The sequence below is a fragment of the Microchirus variegatus genome (assembly GCF_963457635.1).
Source record: "Microchirus variegatus genome assembly, chromosome: 21".
Taxonomy (NCBI): domain Eukaryota; kingdom Metazoa; phylum Chordata; class Actinopteri; order Pleuronectiformes; family Soleidae; genus Microchirus; species Microchirus variegatus.
The window spans coordinates 7,847,022-7,857,088 of record NC_139822.1 but is presented as its reverse complement, the minus strand read 5'-3'; the positions used below and the strand labels follow the sequence as shown (position 1 = coordinate 7,857,088).

Sequence of the window (10,067 nt, the reverse complement as noted above, 5' to 3'; positions counted from 1 at the left end):
ACGAGATCCGGGAGATCCGACAGTTTCACTTCACAGGCTGGCCGGACCACGGTGTGCCCTATCACGCCACAGGTCTGCTGGGGTTCATCAGGAGAGTCAAATCCAAAACTCTGACCAACGCTGGGCCCATGGTGGTTCACTGCAGGTTGGCATAGACGGTTTTCAATCATTCTAACCACCTACTGTGTACTCGTATGCATATGTTCCACTTCTATACCGTATATACCATATATAGAAAGAATTATGCATGAAGGACAACACTCTTTCTTCTGACTTGAGCGTTGTTTATCTCTGCGTAGAAAGAGTCTGACAACAGTTAACATCACAACACTTAAGTGTTGACAGGAAAATTATCCTGAGCACCAGAGACAATGTTTGTAGAAAGGCGTGATGCATTTTTATTACTATAATTTGTATTTGCTGTTGACACTGCCAGGTTATCATTCTTAAAGGGAGATACTGTTGAGTAAGGTTATGCAACTTTTGCAAAACAGAGAGTAGAAAGTTATGAAATAGAGTATAGATGCAAATTACTGTGGCATATTAACAGAAACAAGACAAGATAATCTTTTATTAGTCCACAAGGGGGGAATTTACTTTGTTACAGCAGCAATGACAGTAATGGTAAAGTTATATAAACATTAATTTTCACATTTGAAAATGTAGAGATATTTAGAAAATATAATAGACATAAAAATATATAGCATGAGCTTAATATTTACGGTGCATGTTTATTAGTATGCATTGAACATCTTAACTTAACAATGATATGATGACGTTTCATCATTAAAAACTTAAATAGTCTGAATTTGAAGCTGTAGTGTGAGTGTTTTACATCACGAGTGATGGCGGGAAAAACAGAAGTCTCACCACACCCATGGCGTCTATCATGCCGCAGAATCATTTTGTGACACGATGGCAGGCCCCAAGTCGCCGTATTTTAACCGGAAGTAGGCTAACTAAGTAGGCATTTCTTTTCACCGTCAACCAAAGCATTATTGAACTGTCTTCCGAGGAAACGTCTGCAGAGACCAAACCGCGTTGCTCGCCATGTTGCGTCCGGCTCCGCATGGTGTGACAAGACGACTTTCTTCTTTCTTTTCTGCAGACATTTCCACAAAAGATAAGGTGTCGTACAGCTCTGAGTGCCCACACACAATTCTTCCCAATTTTTCACAAAAAGTTGAACATTTTAAACTCGAGCACCAGACACGATTTGTGCGATAGACACAATGGGTGTGATTCGCTTCGCTGCATGAGTCAAAATTAACATATACTTCAGCATATTAAAAACAATGTGGAGAGAAACAAAATTAAAACATTTAAAAAAAAATCCCTCAAAAAATGTGTAATTATGATAGTCTTAACATAAGCACAAAGTTTGTAATTATAATAAGAATCCCAGCTATTCTGATAAAGCAACCCTACAAATCATTTGTTTTCAATCCGAATTATATTTCTGTGTCTATTTAGAGTTTTGTTTTTTCGCTGTTAATTTCTAACCTGAAAGTAAAAGCAACTGTTTTTGTACTGAAAAAGAATATTGGAAGAGAACTGCAGGTTAAGAGATCAACCCTGGTTCTCTGAAACATGGCTGAGGTCTGAAATCCTGAAGTGAATGATGGGAAATATGTTGGAATATGGACTTAGAGTCATACTTTCAGAAAAAGCCCTGTAGGATCACCTGAGGCGTGTGGTAAATCTGGGGGTTAGCAGCACTAGCAGTGCTGTGGTGAGAAGTTACATACTGGAGCTTTAAGTTGAAGGAGGGCTGGAAATACTCTGTAGTCGCAAACTACTAGAAATAATAAAAAAAAAGGGGGGGGTTGATTGAAAAAAAAAAAAAATACATAGCAACCTTTCACCCTGTATTATATGATTTAAAACATTAATTGATTGTGCTGGACATGGAGCACAAGTGTCAAACTCAATTACAGAGAGGCCCAAAATGAAAAAACGGTATCCAAGTCGAGAGCCGGACGAGGTCAAATAATAAAAAGGTCAGAACGCAGCAAGCTTCTACATTGAAAAATTAAATTCAGAATCAAATTTTAAATTTGAGATGCATTGGTGATCAAAATTGATACTTAAAATTGATTCATAAAATAAGGTAAACTGACTACCCAACTGTTTTGAAGTCATACAGAGTACTCACTCTCACTCACTCACAAAAGAACATAATGGGATAGACACACTATGCAGGGTGATATTATTGAAATGTATAAATCAGCAGTATAGTAATGCAATGTATATCTGTCTTACAAATGTATTTTGTTTATTTCTTTTATGGATGAGGGCACTTGATGAGTGTGTCAAAGGAGGAGCAGGAAAGACCTATTATCTCGTGTGCACGGATACAACTTGATGCTCAAAATCTTCCGTTGTGTATGTTTCATGTCAGCGCTGGTGCTGGACGCACAGGCTGCTTCATCGTCATCGACATAATGCTGGACATGGCGGAACGAGAGGGCGTAGTGGACATTTACAACTGTGTGAGGGAGCTGCGCTCACGGAGGGTCAACATGGTCCAGACTGAGGTACGGCTCATTCAGTGTTACACTGAGACTGACACTTAGTGACAGATGATCCCCATTATTCTTTTAAAATGCAGCATTTCATTTGATGCCGTCGGGCACATTCAAGTATCACTTTAAGTCTTGCATATTTCAAACTGTGGGAGTGTATTTACACGTTGTGACAGCGCGGCTCATGCTGATTTTAGATTTTAGTCACGGAAACATGAGCAGCAAATTTGACATGTACAAGATGTCATCACCATGATAACTGTGCAAGATAAAGTCACAAAAAAAACGTACAGGTTTGTGTGGTTCACTTAAAAATGTGCTCATTTAATAAATTTACTGATGAATGTATAATAATCCAGTGATTGTTGCTGAGTATGTACTGTGTGTACTGATGAGTACTGATGGTTCTCAGAGTGTTGGTGTGATCCCAGATTCCCATCATTGTCAATACATGCTACGATAACAATATTTTTAGACTTGTGACTAACATCTTGCTGAGAACATCTCTGACTCATCCTCCAGCTTTATGCTAGCGTGACTAGAGGACTCTGCACTTTTTTAAACACTAGCCATCTGGAGTCCAAAATGTCATTGAAACAGAAGCAACTGGACTTATGACCTGCATGAATAAGATTCTACACAGACATCTAACCATCTGGAGGTGTCCATAGTCTAATTGAACGCATCATTTCCCCGTAATTCATTTTAAATCACAAGCATCATTGGACTTAATGGGCAAATGTTTCATCACTGACGTGCGGATTGGGATTTGAGTAACTGGAGACCAAATGTTGTTCAACCTGAGTCATTCTCCTCAAGTTCAGTGACCTTCAAAAGTGTTTGTGTGCGTGCGTGCGTGTGTGTGCGCGTGTGTGTGTGCGTGTTTTCCCTTGCAGGTGTTCAGACTGGTTGGTGCAGCCTCTTAGCCTGTGGCCAGACACTAACCCTCCAACATGGTTTAATCTGTCCACAGAAACGAAAAGCCATGTTCTTATTTAAGATTTTTATGTGCTCCGATACGATCTATCAATCTGTGATTTTTCAGATTCAGTGCCTTTCACCACTGACATGCATGGTTTACCCACGCAGCCCGGGTCAGGCAAACTCCAGCGAACAGTTCACGTTCTGCCGCAGACGTTTATCAAAATGGCAGAACATCTCTCTTCGCATCTGTAAATCAGTGACCTCTGCACACGTGTGTGCGGATTTTGGTTGAAAGTGACAGGAGAGTGTGAGCAGAAAATGTCACTTCAGAAGAGATTTAAATCAAGCCAGCAAGCTGTGTCACCGTGTTGACCGCTTGACTGACTGACGTGAGGAGGAGGAAATGCGTTGCGACTTCCTGTTTCCCTGACGTTAAGAACATCATGGGTTGTTTTTGTTGTTGGTCATGCCTTGATCATGACTTGCTCAAGGGTTTTGATAGATTAATAAAAATGAAACTGAAAATGTCAAGGGATTTTTTTTTTCTTTTTTGCTTTAGAAGGAAATTAAAGCAAAAAAAAAGTAAAAAACTATGTAATGTAACCTTTGACTATAGACAATGACAAATATTAGTCATAGAAACTGCCTTTAGGAGCAAAGAAAAATCATGCTAAAGATGTGGAAAGGTCATTGAATGAAATATATAAAATATATAACTCAGTCTCTGGTCTTCATGAACAGAGATGATGTCACATTGGTGTCGTGTGGAGCTGATAGGCTTAATCACCATTGTCTGAACTCATGTGTACGGCCATTTGTTTATTTTTAAAATGTGTGCACCGCACATTTAATCTTGATTTTACTTGGAAATTCACATTGCGATTCAAATGTATTTTACAGGTGAGATCAATTTAAGAAAGTGTCAACACGTGCAACGGATTCGCAATGAGGTTGCCGTTTTTTGCAGGAGCAGTATGTCTTCATCCACGACGCCATTCTGGAAGCATGTCTCTGTGGCGACACCACCATACCAGCCAGTCAACTGCGCTCTGTCTACTACGACATGAACCGCCTGGACCCGCAGACCAACTCAAGCCCCATCAAGGAGGAGTTCAGGGTAATGACTTTGGATACAACATGTATTATATAAGTATGCAGGAAGTATTTTGAACATGGTGCTTCCCCAGTGGCAGCCTGTTGCAGCAGGCTATTGGACAATACCAGCTGTCAATCACACTACTGTCCGTTATGTTCTGTATCATCTATTGTCCTCTAAATGGGAACATCATTTTTTCGAATTTGACATCATGGTTTATTGAAAAAAGAGCTGAAACTAGAATTTGAGAGTATTAGCTCCTCGGGAAAATGTTGTGAAACGTAGAAACACATTTTCCCAAACACTTCCACTCAAACACAACGCTGGTGGCTATTCATTATATTTTTACTTTGGCATCCTTGGGATAATCAGCAGTTTATGTCCAGTTTAAACCACGTCTTTGCAGGTACATTATCCAAAATAATCTATCCACATTAATGTAACACAATTTCAAAATGAATCAAATATTTCCACAATAATGATAATCGTAATACATTGAATTTAAAAGGTGCGTTTTTATCATAAAAGCATTCATTAATGGCAACGTGCAGTGAAAAGTATTTGAAAATAATTATTAGTACAATAGAAATTTATGACATTTAATATACAACACACATGATACATTTATACACTTATATACAGTACATGCATATACCCATATACATACATAGGTGTATATATACACAATTACAGTTTTAAAAAACAGAAGATTAAAATGGGTAAGAGTTGTGAGTTGTAAGCTTATTGACAAAACTGAAATTTAAAAAACTATTACACCTGCAGCATGGCCTACCAGGAGGAGACCATTAAAAATCATTAAGTCATTATCTCAAGTGCAGGATATGTTTACAACAACATGTTAAATAAACACGTTGTCTGTTGATGAAGAGTCTCCCTCTGGGCCAGTAAGCAAATATATCACTTAATCTGTAATAAGAGCTCCCTTTCTTGGACCAATCAGTGTGATATCAGATGTGTCAACCTCTAATTTTCCTTTTAGTCACTTCAGGCCATTTATGACTGATTACAGAATTAGACTGTTAATTACCATGTCAGGAGATACTGTAACTAGCACACTCCACACTAAAGTATCTACCTCTCTGTGTTTCTGCTTCAAAATAACAGACTCTGAATATGGTGACTCCCACACTGCGGGTCGAAGACTGCAGCATCGCGCTGCTGCCCAGGAACCACGAAAAGAACCGCTGCATGGACGTCCTGCCGCCAGACCGCTGCCTCCCCTTCCTGATCACCATTGATGGGGAGAGCTCCAATTACATCAACGCTGCACTCATGGATGTAAGAGCCAGACACAGATGTGCTCACATTGTTGTTCAGTTATAATAAAACAACCTCAAGGAATTTTGGAAGGAATTTAAATGACCTTCAACACCCTGCAGTGTACTTTGGTAAAATAAAAATACATTTATACAACATAAAATACTATGTAGTGTAAAAAAATATTCAGGAATAAAAGTGAATTTGCACAATAACAATAAAAACTAGGACTGCACACAGTCATGAAAGGGCCCTCGCTCCGCGCAACTGGGTGAACGCAGCAGTTCCCCGACCTCACCGTCTTGATAGGACGAGTTCCTTCAAATGCGTAGACTAGTCATTTCCAAAATGGCCGACTGGATGGGCGGAGCTCATGGAAGTACATTAGAAATTTGTTTGTAATCATGAGAGCAACGGGTTTGGTTCAAATTGGAAGTCACCTATCTATGTTTTATTTTTTACACGAAAAAGAAAAAGGAAAAATGTAGCATCTTATGCAAATTTGGCCATGTTATCACTTATCTTAAATTCCTCAAGAAAATTTGGACTAACCTAACACACACTCCAAATTTCGTCCAGATCGGACAACTTTTGTCTGACCATAGCCCGACTTCTGGGGGCACTATAGAGCCCTGGTGCTAGGCACGGGTTAGGGCCCTATGGCACTATCACATGTTTTGCCTACCCGACCTCCACGCCAAATTTCACGAGTTTTAATGCATGTTAACCCGTTGGCCCTGGCATGTTTCATGCTCGGGCCTAATAAACATCTGTGTGCAAGAAAAATCTATGTACATGACCAGACTTCAGACCTCATAAACGGTAAACAACAGAAAACACTATATGTACCAATGTTTCAAGTGATATATTTATATGTTTTCCTGTGATTGAGCTGGTTGACCTCAGGTGAACAGGCTCTTTACCCTTAACATTGGTTTAAACCTCTGGGAGCCAGAAACCACATTAAAAGTGCAGCGTCATAATAAATAAATCCAGAGACATGAAATCTCCATTAGAGAACACGAGTTAGAGAGACGCAGGTCAAAGGACAGAGCTCATTTTATTGAGAGGGTGTCGCAGGTTTATTTTCGGTAAGTTATCAGCTGACATGCAAGTGCCCCTTTCAAGTTTTGTTATTTCCTCTTTTTATTCCAGAGTTATAAGCAGCCCTCAGCTTTCATCGTGACCCAGCACCCCTTACCGAACACAGTGAAGGATTTCTGGAGACTGGTGCTGGACTACCACTGCACTTCTATAGTAATGCTCAACGACGTTGACCCCGCCCAGGTAAACCCGACCTGATACACAAGCAGTCATACATAAAACAACACACATATATATAATCATCAAGGGAAACGTCTGATATCGTCAACACAAATAGTGTGAGAATTTGATAAAAAAAAACAAAAGATTTATTTAGGTTCAAGTGTGAACCCGAGGATTTACTCACACACACCCTGTATAGACATACATGTCTATAGCGGATGTGTTTGAAATGAGGTAGCTGCTGCAGTGGAAGAGGACTTTGCCATGAAAGCGTGGGTAGATGGAGAGACAGGCCTGTGGAGGAGACTCTCCAGATTTCTCAGCCTGAGGCTCTGTCATAACACCCCAGGATCAAAGCCTGAAACCATCCTGCTCTCCCCATCCAAATCCCCTTTCCCTAGGTGACTGACTGACTGACTGAAAGAAAGACCTTTCATTCAATATTCTCACTGTAGCCCAGCCAGTCAGCCAGCCAAGGAAAGCAACACAGGTGGGATGGGGAAGAAGGTGGTGAGGCGAGGGAGGCAGAGCCGTGGCGTCTTCCCCCATTAGCATATTTGTTTTTGCATTTGTTTGACAGGTTTTGACGTACTCTCAAAGGAAGCAAGCGAGAGGTGCTTTAGCTGCCACACACACAATGTAGAAGTGGTTTTGATTTTTTTTTTGTGTGTATTTGAGGGGGAAAAAAAGAGTGAGCACATATTTGCTAGTCCATCTGTATGCATGCACCCATGCCTGTTATTTGCCTTCATCCCAGGTAGTCTCTCTATTTTTTTTCCTCCCTTGTTTGTTCATGACTGAGGGATTCTGCATGTGTCGGTGCAGAATTTGTCCATCTGTTAGTGTGTGATTTACTGCTACGAGGCAAGGGGCATGTGCATGTTCTGAACCAGGCTTTTAGTCTCCTGAGGAGCGGGAATCGGAATGATTTTGCGAGCTCCTACAAGGCTGTCACCGAAATGTACTTCTCTTATAAGAATAAACATCAATCAATATTAATAGTCAATGTGGCAAATGGCAGGTGATTTAAGACATATTGCTTGAGAATGTGTCAGGGTGGACACAACAGGGCACGGATCCAAATGCAACGAGGCGGAGTCAGAGAAGTAAAATAAATAGAGTTTAATTAATCTCAAAAAACAGGAACAAAACTAAACTGAGACAAAAACTGAAAACTCGATCTTCTAGAATCAAAATCTATAGGCATGGAAACAGGGTATACGAATAACATAAAGACATACAACGCACTGACAAAGAACACAAGGAAACGACTTAAGAAGGGAAGAGGGAACTAGGACCAGGTGACAATCAGGGAATGAGCACCTGGTGCAGAGAAATCAGACCGTACCAAGGTAAAGACAGCGACAGTGTAGACAAAAAGGGAAGGGGGAACCCTCTCCAAAATAAAACAGGAAATGACAAAAACGTGACTCCCAAAACAAAACACAACTACCAAATTTGCTGATGTGTGACAGAATGAAAGTGAAAGAAACTAGATGCTTTTTTTAATGGACTGAAAGCAACACAAATGTGTTAAATGGAAAGATATTTCACACATGTGAGGTAAAATATAAAAATATTATATTTTGAATTAAGAAAAAGAACTGTCACAATGTCCCGACTTCCATGAATTGAGCAGACCCATCATTAATGTGACCAGTAACACCTGTGCTTTTCCTGTTAGAACATGTCAAAGTCAACTCCACTGTCATGTTTGTCCTCCCTCAAAATCCTTATTACATTCATGTATCATGAGTTGAAAGCAATGGATGATGAATTCTGAAACTAATGAATCATCTTCCTCTTTGTTTTTCTCGTGTGTTTTTTTTTTTCCCTTTTGTTTGTATGTGTGTGTGCTATATATGTGTGTGTGTGTGTGTGTGTGTGTGTGTGAACGTGCCTATTTTGTTTAGTTGTGTCCACAGTACTGGCCAGAAAATGGAGTCCACCGACATGGACATATCCAGGTGGAGTTTGTCTCCGCCGACCTGGAGGAGGACATCATCAGCCGGATATTTCGGATCTACAACGCAGCGCGGGTACGGTGACAAGGGGAGATGTACTTGTTAATGTAAAGTACGAGAAGAAACCTGCTGTGATTACAAGCTGACAATTCATTCAACGAGTCATGTACCAGTCATACTCGGACATTCAAGCTGTGCATATGATTACTGGAAGATGGAGAAATATACACATATATATATATATATACAATTTCTCCTTTATTTTTATTGATAAAAAACATAATAGACCTACTATACACATTCAAGGTCAGGTATACAAAGGGGACCATTTGGACCACCATGTATTTTAAAGTAGCCCACAATGGGCAAATTGTACATCCTCTGAGTTTTGATGCTAACTGAAGGCTAGCTACACAGAGTGGGGTGAGGAAATATTTAGCTGTAACGCATGACTTCACCGACTTCGCCTTTAAATGACAGGCCACATGAAATCAATTAGGAGCCCACTTTATACATAATACACATATAGTTATGGGTTTTAAAGCTGTTGCGCAGTGTTTTGCACACTGATAAACGTGTGCACAGTATACAGGGTGATTTCTGATTAAGTTATTTATTTAGCAGTCTTATAGCCTGAGGAAGAAAGTGTCTCTGAGTCTATTTCTGCGTGATGTTCGACTCCTGTATCTCCTGCCAGAGGGCAGTAGGGAGAACAGACTGTGGTGAAGGTGCGATGAGTCCTGGAGGACTCTCCGGGACTTCCTGAGGCACCGCTGTGTGTGTGTGCACTTCCTGCAGGCTGGGGAGCTTATATCCAGTGATGCGTTGTACTGCACACACCACCTGCCCCAGTTGGGCCTTGTTGTTTCATGCTGGGGCAGCTCCCGAACCAGAAGGTGAAGTGGTGGGGAGGTTCTCTATTGCGTCCCTGAGGATTGTGTGGCCTCAGGCTGAAAGTCCTCAGGAGCCTGAGGCCGTAGAAATGCTGTCGTACTTTACTGACAACAAGTGTGT

The 10,067-nt window shown here is 40.5% G+C and overlaps 1 protein-coding gene across 1 annotated transcript in view; it reads left to right on the top strand.

Moving 5' to 3' along the window:
- The window catches only part of LOC310942137 (receptor-type tyrosine-protein phosphatase mu), a gene marked incomplete at both ends in the record, with an annotated part of 191,606 nt that overhangs the window by 179,348 nt on the left and 2,191 nt on the right, over positions 1–10,067 (top strand). Inside the window, 6 exon segments of the mRNA XM_083907444.1 lie at positions 1–145; positions 2,402–2,537; positions 4,417–4,566; positions 5,671–5,844; positions 6,979–7,110; positions 9,003–9,128. The exon segment at positions 1–145 is cut by the window's left edge and continues 10 nt beyond it. Of these exon segments, the coding sequence (XP_083763570.1) occupies positions 1–145; positions 2,402–2,537; positions 4,417–4,566; positions 5,671–5,844; positions 6,979–7,110; positions 9,003–9,128 (863 nt within the window).